This window comes from Solea solea, chromosome 3, assembly GCF_958295425.1.
Source record: "Solea solea chromosome 3, fSolSol10.1, whole genome shotgun sequence".
Lineage (NCBI taxonomy): Eukaryota > Metazoa > Chordata > Actinopteri > Pleuronectiformes > Soleidae > Solea > Solea solea.
The window spans coordinates 8,762,965-8,778,858 of record NC_081136.1 but is presented as its reverse complement, the minus strand read 5'-3'; the positions used below and the strand labels follow the sequence as shown (position 1 = coordinate 8,778,858).

At 41.4% G+C, this 15,894-nt stretch overlaps 1 protein-coding gene across 1 annotated transcript; it reads left to right on the top strand.

Moving 5' to 3' along the window:
• The first annotated feature begins 999 nt into the window (after positions 1 to 999).
• On the top strand, positions 1,000 to 15,445 carry nectin4a (nectin cell adhesion molecule 4a). The gene is made up of 11 exons (XM_058624073.1): positions 1,000 to 1,370; positions 6,768 to 6,962; positions 7,165 to 7,332; positions 7,847 to 8,125; positions 8,871 to 8,988; positions 11,738 to 11,892; positions 11,990 to 12,146; positions 12,598 to 12,673; positions 12,979 to 13,041; positions 13,948 to 14,139; positions 14,269 to 15,445. The coding sequence occupies exons 1-11, from the start codon at positions 1,316 to 1,318 to the stop codon at positions 14,659 to 14,661; spliced, it is 1,851 nt and encodes a 616-aa protein (XP_058480056.1). The 5' UTR covers positions 1,000 to 1,315; the 3' UTR covers positions 14,662 to 15,445.
• The last annotated feature ends 449 nt before the right edge of the window (positions 15,446 to 15,894 follow it).

Genomic DNA, 15,894 nt, shown 5'->3' with positions numbered 1-15,894 from the left:
AAGTATCTTAAAAATAAGGACATATGATGTCAAAATGTTTCGATTGTCCCTCAAAATAAGGGCTTACTTTGTCAAACTAGTGATTTTCTAGTTTGTGAAACATTTTAACCTATTAAATGCATTTAGGTCTTTAAATAGTGTTGAACTCAAGTTATTTGGTTTTTCTTTTGCTCCTTTTACTGCACATTTGTTTTAAGTTCCTTTTGAATGTAAAGGGGGGCCCCAAAATCAGAAAGGCTTGAGCCGGCCCTGCTCAAAAGGAATTAAATAAGTAATTGACCTGACAAACCCATCATCGTGACACACAAACTACTGAGGACGTCTTTAAATAATAGAATAGTACAACAAATGTGCAGAAGACTCTACTACAGTGCCTGATAATGACCTTATCTCAAAAATAAAGCCTCGCTTTCTCAAAACAATAATAAAAACATGTTGTTTCTCCAATTAAATGTGAAGGAAGATGAAAAATGTGATAAAACAGGGAAAGGAAACGTCAACAATGAGGTGACATTCATACACAACAAACTAGGAAGTGAACAAACACGTTTTTTTTTTACATGAAATATGAATTTCCATACTTTATATTATAATATACATATATATATATATATATATAATTATATATGCCTCTAACAGCTCTGCAGTGTGTTTGTGGAGCTCACTCTATATACAAGACATTATCCCTCTCAACTTTAAGGGGATTAATTTGTTTTTCTCTCCTGGGAGGGAACACCACCTTTCAGGTTTTGGCACCACTGCTTTGGCGCGTCACGTGGACACCCAACAGTCTCCACAGACTCGCTTGCTTTTCACCTGCTTTTCGCCTGCTTTTCACCTGCCGCTCCTCCGAGCAGAGCAAGTAAAGGCGAGAACATAACTGTCATGTTGCCTTTACTAAACCGGAAAGGTGACTTTTCTCTCTCTCTCTCTCTCTCTCTGGCGTGTGAGTGCGTGCGCTAGTGCGCGTGTGCCGGCGCCGGAGTGGATTGGGGGTTGGCGCAAACAGGTGTATGCGAACAGGTAACGCTGCACCTTCCCTTTTTTTGTTTTTCTCCTGAAGGAGCGAACAGTATGGCGTTTGCCTGACAAATCAACACGTTCAAACAAAACTGAAAGGATTTACATTTATTTATTTTTTATTTTTATTTTATTTAACAACTGGCTGCAAGAAAACCCTGAAGACTGGACTTTGGAGATCCTGGAAAACCTCCTCACTCACCCAGGCATGACTCTGCCTCTGTGCCTCATGCATGTGTGTCTGGACTGATTACTGCCCCAACCTGTGCTCCAATAACAGTAACCTCTGGAGAGGATGACATCTCTGCTCAACACACTCTCCCTGTGTCTCCTTGTCCTGTGGATCTTTGGTAAGAGTCTGTCCAACATCTGTCCATCTGTACAGGACATTTCTTGTTTTTGTCTTTTTATGGTGTCAGATGATTCACTTTCTGTGGTCATCCCTCATACGTGCTGTGTGAAAAAGGCCCGCAGCAGGTGTTTGAGGTCTGAAACTGAGTGTTGCATTTAGGAAATTAAGCAGATACGGGTAATGAAAATGATCTTTACAGAGGAAATGTTGGTTTTGGTTTTGTATAAAAAGCTGTAGATGTTGGGCAGGTGGCCAGCCTTTTCTCCACAAACAGATGGCGCAAAGAAAGAAAACACTGTCTGTTATTTCTGGAAAAACTGGTTGCTGTTGATTAGTTTTCCTGCTCCTGGCTGGTGCAGAGGAAATGTATGGACCCTCTAGCCTCTGTGTGTGTGTCTGTGTGTGTGTGTGTGTGTGAGAGAGAGAGATAGTGTTAAGCCTAAATGTTCCTGACAGATAAATGTGTGGCATGAAAAAAACAAACAAACCCAGTTTACAATTAGACACAGACATACAGGGTTACTGAAGGAGTGTTATCCCAGTAATGCAGCACAGGCAGATTCCACAGTTGGCTTAAACTTGAGGGTGACAAACACACACACACACACACATGTTCATGGCTGGAAAAACAAACCCACACACACACGCACACACCTGTCTACAGAGTACACTCATCACCTCTGATGGTAAATGCATGATTCACTATTGCTGAACAGATTCTCCCACATCAGGACTGAATCAGCACACACACACACACTGGTTCCCATGCCTTCAGAGGACATTGCATTGACTTACATACTGTACACTCCTCTGTAATCTTAAACATATTTACTAATCCTGACCTCAGCCTAACTTTAAAACATGTTTTTCCTTAAAAAGTAATAGGTACTAGATTTGTGTCCCCATAATGTGGGTGTGTAAACAGATGTAGGTCCCCACAACATAAGGAATACCAGGTAATAATAAAAATAATAATAGATTTTATTTGTTGCGCTTTACATTACATTCACTCTCTCCTTTCCTGAGCTTAACCGTATAACCTCCGTGTTTTAATTGCACATTTTTTTAAACTTGTTTTTAAACATACAAATCAATTATTAAATGATTTTTATAAACGATTTGTCGGTTTCAGCGAATTAAATGTGAATATTTTCTGGTTTCTTTGCTCCCTTTAACGAAGAAAACATTGTAACTGAATGTCAAATCATCATGAAAAACATTTTATTACTTTGTTTTATTACTTAACTTTATTTGTAGAGCACCCTCAAGAAGATACACACACAAAAAAACAAGGGACACACAGACCTCACAAAACTGTGGCCTGTATGTGTTCCTTTAATTGACGTTTCTAGTTTTGCCTGAACCATACATTTTTCTACCGTTTTAAATGAAATGTGTATTATTATTATTGCTAATATTAGTAGTAGTGTTAATATAAAAAGCCCCTTAAAGTTGAAAGGACAAGCCAAAATATCATCTCTTTCCCAAAGTGTCCTCACTTCCTATGGTGCATTCATTCTTTCGGCCCCTCACAAAGAAACAAGGACACACACATACACACCTAAGGATATGGATTAGTCCTATAGAAAGCCTTATGTGCCCAGTCGTAAAGTACTTAAAAGGGATTGGGAAGGGAGTAAAGGTACATGTATCTTAAAAGAAAATGAATTGAAGTCACTTTTTATCGTATTACCTTCGTAAAAGTTCCAAAGTAATTGACATTTACTGTACTTAAGTTTCAAAAGTAGATCTTTGGTATAAAATGTACTTAAGTTTGAGAAGTAAAAAGCAGTTAGGATTGAGCCATGGTAGCTCAGGGGTAGGGCGAGTTGTCTTTCAACTGGAAGGTTGTGGGTTTATTTCTTGTCCTTGAACAACACACTTAACCTTATGTTTCAGTGTGTGAATGAGTGAATGGCAAAACTGTCGCATAAAGCAGCTCATCAAGACTAGAAAAGCTCTATATAAACACAGACCATTACCAACTCTTCTTCTTCTGATTTTATTTGCGAGTAATGAGTAACAAAGAGGAAATGTAGTGGAGTAAAAGTAAAAGTTGTGCATAGTGATAGTGAAACATAGTGATATTTGCACTCAGAATGGTTTTTCGCCTTCAAAAACTGGGTCCCCATTGAAGAAATATTAATTTTGAAGATTTAATAGTGTTTTCAGTGACAGTTGATGTGTAAAACATGTTTTAATGTCCCTTTGCACCTGAAACAGTTGATCTTATATCATATTTTTTCGGATGAACTGTAGGACACGTTGTCATTCCTGGGCTCCATTGTGCAACCGTGTAAAATTTCCTACATTGCACCATTGTCTGGTTTCATTGACGTACACCTTGATACAAGACTAACAGCGTTCACGTCAACCTGTGTCATTTTGGTGCGCTAACACTGAGCTAAAATGGCTAAACCCTGGCAAACACACACTTCTATTGTGTGCACTGCCTAAAGCGCGAGTGTGTTTCACTCCGGCCTCCTCCTGCCTTTCACTTGGTTCAGTACTTTGGATCAATGACAATCCTTACAGCCATGCTGTACTTTGTGTGTAGTGCTAATTAGCTAATGGTAGCGTGCTAAGACATCACAATGCAGATGGTGTATTTAGCAACAACTCTCTGAGCAGCATTTAGCTCAAGTCTGTCCCCAAGAACACCCTCACATTTGGAATAGTTGTCATTCAGCGGTGACTCATGTGTTGTATTTAGGCCTTTTTGTCATTCCAGACGTTTTGAATGAAGGTAGAGAAAGCCCAGGTGCAAATATTCTCATTAATAATGACTGACACATAAACAGAGTCATTGTTGACGTTATCAGCTACACCCAAGCATTTCCTAGCTAAAACGAGTCGACACGTCCACTGAATTTGCATATATAATTTTATAATTTGTGGCGCTGCACAGCATAATCTGATTATGGCCGAAAATATAACCACTGCTGTCAAAAACTCCACTAGGACATTATGATCTGGTATAAAACCTACACAAACTCAGATTACTCCACAATTTATTCTGATTAAGAGCATGTGGCAGTGATTTATTTAGACTATTCTGTTACACACAGTATTATATCAGATTATTGTCAATGTAAACATAGTCATTGACAAAAGATTAGATTAGATTAGATTAGACATGATACAAAATAGTAATCTAATTAGAATACAATATTATAAAAGACAAAGCATTATCAAGATGTTTACACAATACACAACATACATAATATTATAATCCAATTAAGACCTATATATCATGTGACTAAACTCAGATTACCTCACGTCTATCTGAGCATGATTTACTCCTAATAATGTAACTTTATTCTGGTTAAGGTAATCTGAAAATGCTGTTTTACATGGCAGCGGCTCAATCAGGTTAATATCACAACATTGCTGTCGATATAAACAGTATCTTAGATTAGATTAGATGAGATTAGATATGACTTTACTTGTTACAGCTGCAAAAGGCGTCAGTGATACAGACTTGGCAGCCTGTAGCCAAGTGGAAAGGGAACTTGGCTTGTAACTGGAAGGTCGCCGGTTCAAGTCCCCACCAGGTTGAAAGGGCTGGGGTACCCCTGAGCAAGGTACCAACCCCCATTGCTCCCCGTGTGCTACTCAGTGTGGCATGGGTCAAAATGCAGAGAATAATTTCCCTAAGGGGATTAATAAAGTATTTAAAAAAATATACAAAATGTGACTTGAATGAGCAATAAAAAAAGTGTAAAAAGTAAGGAAATAGAAAATGTAAATACAAAAAAAAGGAATATAATTAGGAATACACTATGATAGAGCAGGGATAAGAAAACTATAAGCAAAAAAGATAACAAAATAATCGAAATATTTGTATAATATGCAATATACACATTTCACTACAAAAACAAGCACCAGTAATAGATGTGACAGGAATATAGTGCAAAAAATGTGATCGTGTTACACAAAAATGAAGTCTAGTGTAAACAGATACTGTGAGTGATGAGCAAAAACTAGTTTGCAGTCTTTGTCCACATTACAACAGTGACTGCATTGTTTTCAACAGCAGAGTAGTAATAAGATTAACACTTGGGAGAGAGAGAGAGAGAGAGAGAGAGAGAGAAAAGGAGGTCATTTAAGGGGCAACTGCTCTAAATGCCCAGCGTCTTGTCGTATTTCAGCTCAGACACACTTAATCTGCCATGTTCTGGATTGATATGTCATTAGTGTTTGGGAGCAATCCATTTGCTGTGATTCACTGGCCCCGTGCACACGGGTTTCCTTCGGTCTCGGCGGACCTTATCACCATCAGTAAACCACAGCCTCTGAACACAAGCCTATCACCATGACCTCCAATAAAACAGTAATAATAATAATAATAATAATAATAATAATTATACACTGTGGTGATGATGAAACAGCTGTCCAGGCTTTCAGGGGCTGCATCAGCAAGTATCACATTTTTCCATCAACGGAAAAAGAATTCAGATTTTCAGCTCTGTGCCAAGACATGTTTGATGCAAACAAGCTTTTGCCTCTTGCTATTTCATATTTAACTGTGTGTGTGTGTGTGTGTGACACAGACGGGTAGACAAGAATGATCTGTATAGTCACAGCAAAGTGGAAAAAAACAAGCGTGCTTTTGTTTCATATTGTATCGTGCAGCCTGCAGAGCTACAGCAGTGTGAAACGTCTTTCTCCTTGCAGACACTGAGTGACTTTGGCTTTCAGCTTGTCTCGGACGACTTGTTATGCGACATATCTTCATTTGTACTCAGCTCTTCTCATAGACAACCTGTTTTCTCTCTCTCCTCCTCCCTCATTTCTGTCTGCACTGCGTTGACTTATGAAAATCTTAGAACCCCACGTGTGTTCCCCTGTTGCCGTTCCATATTTTCTCACACGCACACACACACACACACATACACACACAGTGTCCTTCTTTACACCCATAAACAAATCTTCAAAATCTGCAAAATTAACCCGAAAATGCATATTAAAGGCTCAACGTATGCCTTTAGAATTAATGATTGCACTGATAACTGATCAAATAACTTTTAAAACAAATGAATTCTACTCAGATTAGCAGATGGTCTGTGGCTATGGTTTGAACCTTTAAAGGTCAGTAAAGCATGTAATCTTCAAGAGCAAGTGCACAGGCTCTGAGAAATGAGTAACTTCCTCATAGCCTTGTCTGTTAGAGGAAGCTAGAGTCATGAAGGTCACTGTCAAACCTGGTCAAGTTGGTGCCGAATATATTATTTATATACCACTGTATGCTTATTTTATCCTAGTGAACTGATACCTCCTTTATTTAGTGTCTTTTCTTCTGTGCTCCAGTTCCCCCTAAATGTCTCCAATCCAATCCAGCGCTCGATTGCCGAGTAGACGCTTACTAAAACTTTCTCCTCTTCCCCTTCCCCAGTGATCCGGGGAGAGTTGGTGGAGCCCCCTCCAGGAGTCCTCATACGCTCCTTGACAGAGACGGAGACTGTCCTGCCTTGTCGCCACCAGCCCAGTGAGGGCAGCGTGGTGGTGGTGCAGGTGACGTGGTACCGGGAGAATCCTGACGCCTCCAAGGAACAGATCGTCACTGCGCACCACTTGAATGGACAGACCGGTCAGTCTGCATGCTATAACAACTCCCCCCCCCCCTTTACTCACAGTTAGGTATCATACTTGTTCCAGTGAGGGGACTCTGACTTTTTGCTCTCTGTATTTGTGATATGTGTTGACTCGGTGACAGAGGCAAAAAGAAGCCTGAGGTCTGCTTGGAACTTGCTGGACATCTTCATCTTTTTTTGTCCCCTCTCTTTCTGCAGCGTTTGGGGCGTGGTCTTCACGTGTACGCTTCAAGAGCAGTGAGCCCACATTGGACTCGGCTCTGGTTATTATGAGCACAGAGGTCTCGGATGAGGGGAAGTTCGTCTGTCACATCAGCACCTTCCCATCTGGGAACTTCGACAGTGAGGTTTCCCTCATCGTATGGAGTGAGTTCCTCTCTCGTGACGCGGCTGAAAATGTCACATACTGTAATGTTTAGCTTTTGTGCCTACAATAGGGCTGAGCGATTTTTGAATCAATATCTAATGGCGTTTATTATGACTGGAATTTCAATCAGAGGGAAGGGTCATTTTTTACACAACTTCATTTGTATGACATATTGAAAATGAGATTTGTGCAGATCTGTGAGAAACAAAAATGGAAAAATTAAAATTGCAGTTGGACATGTTGCGATTCTGATAGAATTTCAATGAATTGTTCAGCCCTACTACAGTACAAGCCTGTGGAGGCACTGTACTGTCTGGATCAGGTCTAGCTGACAACCTTAATTTACTGAATGACGCAGATTCCAAGATGACAAATGCCAAGATTCATCAGGCTCAAATTCGGGCTCCGTCGCTTACTAGGTTATTTATTTTAAGTATGTGTGTCTCCAAGTATAGACCTGTTGATTGCTCCTGTCTTCACTCTAATTAAACACCAAAATAATCCTCCCTGCAGCCATTCCTATCTCCTCCCTGGACCCTGTGATTCTGGTGGAGGGCCAGTCCTACCGCCAGGCCGCTTCCTGTCGCTCCATAGCCCGCCCACAGCCCCGCCTCTCCTGGGACACCGAACTGAACGGCCAGTCCACGAACCGCTCCTCGGACAGCGGGGCGGTCTCCTCGCACTTCTCCCTGCACCCACTGAGGAGCATGAACGGCCAGAAGCTGGACTGCCTCGTGTGGCATCCGACGTCACCAAACCCCCGCAGACTCAGCAACCACCTGGTGGTGCACTGTGAGTTTCACAAATGCACTCATTTCCTGTTTTTAATCACAAGTTGTAGATTGTTTCCCACGCGACACATGACTCGGGTTGACTGACACATTAGTTTCCCACGTTCAGTTCCCTTTTATTAAATAAAGAAAAAAGGGATATTCTTTTCTTAAATCTAATATGACGAGGAGATTTCTGAATCATTTTTTTAGAGTATATTATTAGTTTCTTGCATAAAAATACAGCAGTGCATACCTTTTGGTGATTGTTGTTGTTAATATTCAACATAATATTAGTTATTTGCTGCTCTGTCGAGCAGTACTATCAGACCTGACTGAGGGAGCGTTTGTGTGTATACAGCATTAGTGCAGGGGCGGGTGGGGTCAAGAAGTGTTTGTGCTGTCAAGCTGCTGAATGACCAGGTTTTTTGAGGCAGTAGAATTCACTTTTCGTGGGCAAATTCTTTGTGTTTTCAGTCATACTCCATCCTGATTGCAGCCGCCTCAGTGTCATTGTTGCCTCCATCTGTATTGACCTCAAATAAATCACTACCATGTCTACATATCTACTGATAGAGAGACAGATTTAAGCATCATTGCGTGAACTCAACTGACAATGGTTTGAATGTGACAGACATTTGTTGCCGTTTAAAAGGCACACGTTATCGTTTTTAACATGTTCGCCAGGATATTTAGATATTCATATAACATCCTCCCTTTTTTTTCCTTTCTCACAAAGCTTTGTAAATATTTGCTCTTCCTTCCAGTCCCTCCACACGCGGAGGTGTCCGGCTACAACAGGGACTGGTACGAGGGTCTGGAGAACGCTGCTCTGAGATGTGTGAGTGGAGGAAACCCCAAACCACAGAGTTTCACCTGGATCAGGTACAGTAGGAGCCGCCTCCCTCTCCGGCTGTCTGGCACTCGTGTGACTAACTGTCTCATGTGTCTCATGTTTCTCGTAACTTCTCGTGTTATCACAACAATTATTTTCTGCCGTGATTTCACCGTGGAAGATTCTGCTCTGGGAATCACTGAGGTCAACTGTAGGTCATCCTCTGAGGAGGAGTGTTTTTGTGTCAGTCATCCTGTTTTTAAACTCTTATTTTTGTCGTGATGTACACTTTAACGTTGTCATTATTGCTTCAGGGTAATGAATGAATATTTTCATTTGACAACTCTTTGTGAAGCATGGGCATTAATTAATTAGGATTCATTCTTGTGATTTCAAATTCTTAAGAGACTGACTTAACTAACTGATCAAGTAATATTAAGGGAACAGGTTACATATTATACATACATATATATATATATATACATATATATTATATAATAGGTCACGTATATTGTATTGTTGACACTTTATAAGAATAGGGTATTGTTTTTGGACAGTGTGCGTGGAATTGACAAAGTAAACGACTGCTTGTGTGCAATAATAGTGGAACATGTGTTCATGATGGAGCTTTATGAGAGCAAAAAGATCGGGATACACAAACAATCCTAGTTAATTAGTTTCAGTGTTTTTAACCACATAATATTTCCTACCGCTGACTGTCCACGGCTCTTTTCTCTGATGGAAATTGAAAAAAGACACTGTCGATGGTTTCCAGACAAACCAGACTGACTATTCTGAATGTACACTCATCGATTACACCATGCATGAGCAGGCACGCCTGGTTCATAAGTGACAGATGACCAGAGGCAGTATTTCACTCCGCCCATATTGACGTGTTTTATTGTGTTTACTCTCCGACTCTCTTTTGGAATCTCCATATTTTTTAGTTTGCTCTGCAGGATATGCACTTGTCACTGATGCTGAATAGCAACCCTTACACAGCAGGAACGTGGACACACAGACCGTTCTCCCGTCTCAGGTCACTTCATTTACATTACGCTGAAAGGTTATTATGGTATTAATCATCAGTAATGCTAACAATATCTTTCCTTCTTCAGCTTCAAGTCAACAAGGCTGACATAACAAGTTGTCTTTAGTATTTCTTGTTTTGTTTTTTTAAGCTCATACACGACGAAAGGTCCTCCCCTTGCTCCACCCTTTCCACATCACTTAACCAAACAAGCCCTGGCATTGTCATCTCCTGCTCCTCTTGCTTCAGTGGAAGACTGACACACCGCTGCCTGATGAGGGTTTCGCTCACTCACGCAGACTTCTTCTGCTTGACTCACCTGCTGTCATCTTTTGGCCATGTCCTTTGGGGCATTAATACATTTCCAGGGTGTGGCTTGGAGTTTGGCCAGTTAAATGTGTGACTTTAAAGGTGTCTGGAAGAGGAGCAGCTCTTCCGAAAGGTTGCCAGAATTGACAGTTTAGGCTCCTAGTGCACAGATGGGATACATGTAAAATAGATTAGAGGTTCAGGCAGGTTTCATTTGAGTTAGTGAGAACGCATCATTGACACAATGCCTTCACTAGCCCCTTACCTTAACCCTCACCATCACAACTAAGTGCCTAACCTTAAGCCTTACCCTAACCCTTACTCTAAAACCAGGTCTTTACCCGGAAAAAGCCCTTTAAAGTCATGGAGCCCACAAAGATAGGGTTTTTTTTGGACCTTACAAAGACATAAATACAGGTACGCACACACACGTGTGCGCACAAGTACAGCCTGGGAAAACCTGTTGGATTTGTCAATAACAGGTAGCAGGTGAAGTAATATCTGGTGTCACAGTGTCGTGTTGCGGCTTGTGCCAAAAAGCAGACGGATGAGTTAGTTTCACACGAAGGAGGGAGGAAGAGGGGGATTAGAAGGAAGAAAAGGGAAAGGAATGAGCGGCCCTAAAAGAAAAGCAAGCGAGTAAAGCAGTTGTGGAGGGAGGAAGCTTTTGGGGGCGCGTTTCTGTCATATGTGAAAATGAGACGGTTCCTCTTGCGTGCTAACATTAGACGCTGACTGCTCTGTCACCACCGCAGTGCACAGTGGAGGTTGGTGTGAGCTCGGCGAATAGAAACTCTGTGGTAACACAGCAGGTGCTTTTGTTGTAGTGCTAATGTGGGTCGCTGTGGATCAGAGGATTGGTGGTTTGATTCCCCCCGTCGTTCCCTCGGAGAAGACACTGAACCCCATATTGCTGCCTCTGGCTGTATCGTGCCATACAGATAAATACAGTTTATCAATTAATGACCAAAAAAAACTGTATAAAAACGGACATTATAGTGTGGATATTGCTTTTCTCCCCATCACAGATTAAAGGATGGTGTGATTTTTGACTGTTTAAATAGGTGGTAACATCATTTGTTATGTCTATGTCTTATGTTATGTTATGTCTACATACAGTACATCACCTACAGAAACATTATAGTGGACTGTTGTTTTTCTCTATATATAATATATATTTATATCTATCTTGAAGTACAGTATGTCAGCGTAAAGTGGCAGTGACAGGTCTTTAAGTAGAACAAATACACTATTATAATACAATATTTGGTTGACGTTCACTGCATGGATTGTTTTGATTAATGCTTCGTTTGAAGGGCCAGTTACATCTCATGTGAAGATGTTTTATAATCCAAACATATACAGATTAGTATTTCACTTGGATTGATTGAAGAAAACATCCTTGTGCTGAATGTGAACATGCGGTATTTAACTTTTGTATTGTGTTTTGCTGTTTGCAGAATAGGTGGAGAGTTGCCCAGAGGTGTGATCCCTCACCCTAACGGAACACTCGCTTTTGGGCGACCTTTAAGCCTGTCTGACGAAGGCACCTACCAGTGTGTGGCAAAGAATGAAGTAGGGGTAGGGAAGGCAGAGGTGGAGATCGCCGTGGCAGGTAGAGGACAACAATGTCAACATGACAGAGTGAAACTCACAAATGTGAGAATAGATGTATTAATCCATGTAATCCTGTCCGCTTCCCTCAACTGAAGTCGCCGATGGGCGGTTCTTGCCTGAGAACATGTTGATGCTCATCGTGGGGGGTGTGGCCAGCGGGCTGCTGGTCTTGATGCTCATCATCGTCATCACAGTCACGTGCCACCACAGACGCAGGAACACCAAGCTGGAGAGGCAGCTGACTGAGAAGAAGTATGTGGATACTGTTTATCGTGAAGTTCAACTCACATGAGAAAAGATGGTAGTTCAATAAAATGTTGCCAAAATGACAAATAGCAAATTAGGGCTTTAAGGATCTAGTGTGTAACATACAGTAGAGTTTTTATGCTGAAATCCAATTAACGACCTATAATAACTTATAGTTGAATAAGTGTAAGCCTTATATGTAGTTGCATTTTATTTTTGAAGTATAACTACATTTACTACGAAGTAACACAATTAATAAATAATGGTAAGTGTATATTACCCAAAGTAACAGCAGAGGCAGTGATAGAGGTTTGCAAAAAAAAAAAAACAAGGGAAAAATTAAAAAAATAAACAATACGAAATACATTCAAACTTAAAAGGTGCTCATGAAATACACACGATGCACAGTGGGATTTTGTTTTAATCATTTAAATGTCTGTGTCCTCGTTTCTCTCAGGGAGGAAATATGCACTCTATCCCGACAAGCTTCTTTCAGGAGAATGAACTCTGTCAGCACAGATACCAGAGGAGCGGTAATATTCCTGAATTATTCTTTCCGCTCTGTATCAGGAGCGTCTTGTGCTTTCACACTGATCCAAAACAGTGCAACGTGTCACCCAGTCATGCATTCAAAGATTCTTAAGAAAGTTTTGATGTGATGAATACTTCATGCTATTTTCTAGAGCCATGGGTTGTCTGTTTTGTGGGTTAGGATGATTTAAAAAGGCCATGATGTTTTATGCACAGGCTTTTGTTTGTAAGTTTCATGCAAAGTTTGAGTTGGTTCTTATCTTGAGTTGCACAGCTAAACCCCGCACCGTGTTTCTTACCTTTACAGACGGAGGAGAACATCCCTCTGAGGGTGGAGGGAACCCTGAGGACCAGCCTGTCGTCCCTCGGGGTCAGTCTACATATCTGTCTAAGTCTGCATGCACGGCCGGGGCCGGGGACTGAAGCGTTACTGTTCAGATGCCAGGCGGCTAAATTCTGAGCTATATATGTGTATATATATATATGTATTTATATATATATAATAATCTTTCCTTATCATTTTTTCAACTCACATAAATATTTTTTTATATATACTGTAAATGTGATTCACATTCAACATCTGTGCGACATAATACTGTGTATTTCTTAAAGTAAACCAGATGCTAAACTAATCAACATTTGGTGTGAATTTTCATTTGATGTAATGTAACAACCAGAGTTTAAGAAATGGAAGCTGAGAATAAGTCCAGCTTTGACACTGTGATGTGTCATTTTACTCTTCTGCTTATTCACCGCTGACATGAACCAGATAAGACGTGTTTATTTCTGAGCCTCAGAGTGCAGCTGTTGATCAGGAGGTAACGCAGCTTGGTGGTTTGAAACCCAGATCTTTCAGTCCACATGTTAAAGTGGCCTGAGGCATGGAATTGAACCCCAATCGCTGAAAAGTGCTATATGTAGAAGTTGTATGAATTGTGGCAAGCTGTGTAAAGTTATTTTAGTTGATATTAGGAGTAGATTTTGTAACATTTGGACACAGTCAGGGTAAATGTATCCCTGTTATAGTCTTTATGCTAATCTAACACCCTACTTGCTGTAGCTGTATGTTTAAAACAAACACAGTCTATTGTACACTGCATTTCTCACAAACTATTGCTGTGAAACAGCTTGTATTAAAAGTAAATAAAGTTATCTGTGAATGACTTGGCAGCTTTGCCCCTTAATCATCAATTCGTAAAAGCAGGTCACCTCACAGTCAAACTACCTTATCACTTAATCTGTGATTAATGATTAGCTTCCACTTTTGCACCGACAGGAGCAGACGTACTGCCGGGACAGCCGATCTACTATCTCAGGTGGACGAGGAGGAGGGGGAGCATTTGACTACATGGGCAGACCGGTCCTGCACAACAACACGCGCAGGGGACAGAGAGACAGGCCTCTGGATAGAGATGAGGAGAACAGACTCCGAGTGGAGACATATGTGAGAAATAGCTCGATATCTTTGGTAAGTGTGTGTGTTTGTAGGCATGTCGGAACCTGATTTCTCCAAATTGTGGAATGCATCTCACCCAGCTGCATACTGTGCTGATGATCATGCACACACTAAGTGCATCTGCTCTTTGTGCCCTCGCAGCAGGAAACTCGTTTCCACCCCCCTCTCACAGCCACGGCCTTCCCGATGGTCCAGTCCACTGAGATTGTGAGACAGCTCAATGGCGGTGCCATGATCCCGTCGGAAAGCAGTTCACGGCCAGAGAGTGTCACCAAAACCCACCAGCACCCTCCACTGAGCTGCAACTACCCACCAGTGACAGATGATGAGGATGAAGTGGATGAAGGTTTGGGGGGTCCTGCCAGCCAGGAGCATCCCGATGACCATGACAGCGAGACCAACAGCTCCCAGGTGTCTGAGGCTCACAGCGCCCGCTATCAGCACACTAATGGCACATTAAGGCCCAAACCCAGACCAAGCCCCACTCTGATGAGTCCCCATGCCTCCCTCATCCATAAGGCTCAGATAGTATAGCCGGGGCCACTGGACAAAAACATGCACAACAACAGAACTGACAGGCTGTTGGTCTGGAGGTGGTCGCAATGTGGATACACAAGAAAAACATTTTGTGGTCAGTTTTATGAAAAAGCTGCACCTTGACTACAACGGTACATCTCCTTTATTGTGAGAAACGGTGCAATAGAACCAAATCCTGAAAAGAAGGCTCTTCTCCAAAGCATCTGATGTTTGACTCTGGATTTGTGACATCTGCAGGATCCACTGCGACATACATTCCCCAAGATTACTGACACAAAGACCAAGGTCACAATATTTCCAGTTAAATGGATTGCATTTATATAACCGTATTGGCTTCTTCATAGCTTTACAAGTCGCATTCACCCATTGCCATAAAGTGCCTGTGCTACACTGGTTTCAGTATCTTGCCCAAAGACATTCTCTCACGTGGAAAGGAAAGAGCCAGGGATTGAACTGCCAAACTTTTGATTATCGGATGCCCTTAATCCTGAGCCACAGCTGTTTCTGCAGCCAGCTCTGACGAACAGATGGATGGAGTAGGATGTCAAAAACACTAAAAGACAGTGGGAAATCAGGAAATGCAGGAGAAGGCTGTGCTTACGTTGGTACATCAGAAAAGTACATTGCAACACCTCTGGATACTGAGGGTGTTAGTTTACAATATCTGTACCTGTTAACTTCCCTTACACAACATGGTTTGGGCTCTGATCCAAAACAGGGCAATCACGCTCTTGCCACACCTGCAACATGCGCACCTGTGCCATATTGTTTGACTGTCCTCGTGTCTTTGTCTTAAGCACTGAGACAGTTTGGTATCGGGAAAATACTTCATACAACAAAGACATAACTTAAGTGTCTTGTACTGTAAATGATTCGGTCATTTGTAAATCTGCTTAAATGTACAGATGTTGTCATTTGTTCTCAGCTTGTTCAGAATGCATTTAAAGCTCCACTGTGTAAGAACCGGTGGCATCTCATGGTAAGACTGCAGCTTGTTTTCCAAAGGCAAGACTCGGCCGTTCACCCCTCCCATTTTCTGAGGGAGTCACGATAGCCTTTGCATACCAGGAAGGGCGTTCTTCTTTGTGTGTGGAGCAAGATGGCAGCCTGCATAAAGCAAGACCCTTGTCTAAAGGACACAGTAAATGTTTATTGTGAGGCTAAAAAACCAAATAATATACTTTATATTTGAGTATTCAGGTTCCGACATTAAAACCTCTGAAATATTCA

What these genes read in the sequence shown, in the direction of transcription:
- nectin4a (XM_058624073.1), top strand. Translation starts at nt 1,316, where the DNA reads ATGACATCTCTGCTCAACACACTCTCCCTGTGTCTCCTTGTCCTGTGG. An exon ending in GGTTTCCCTCATCGTATGGA is followed by an intron (nt 7,333 to 7,846) that starts GTGAGTTCCTCT and finishes TCCTCCCTGCAG; the next exon opens with CCATTCCTATCTCCTCCCTG. An exon ending in GAAATAGCTCGATATCTTTG is followed by an intron (nt 14,140 to 14,268) that starts GTAAGTGTGTGT and finishes GTGCCCTCGCAG; the next exon opens with CAGGAAACTCGTTTCCACCC.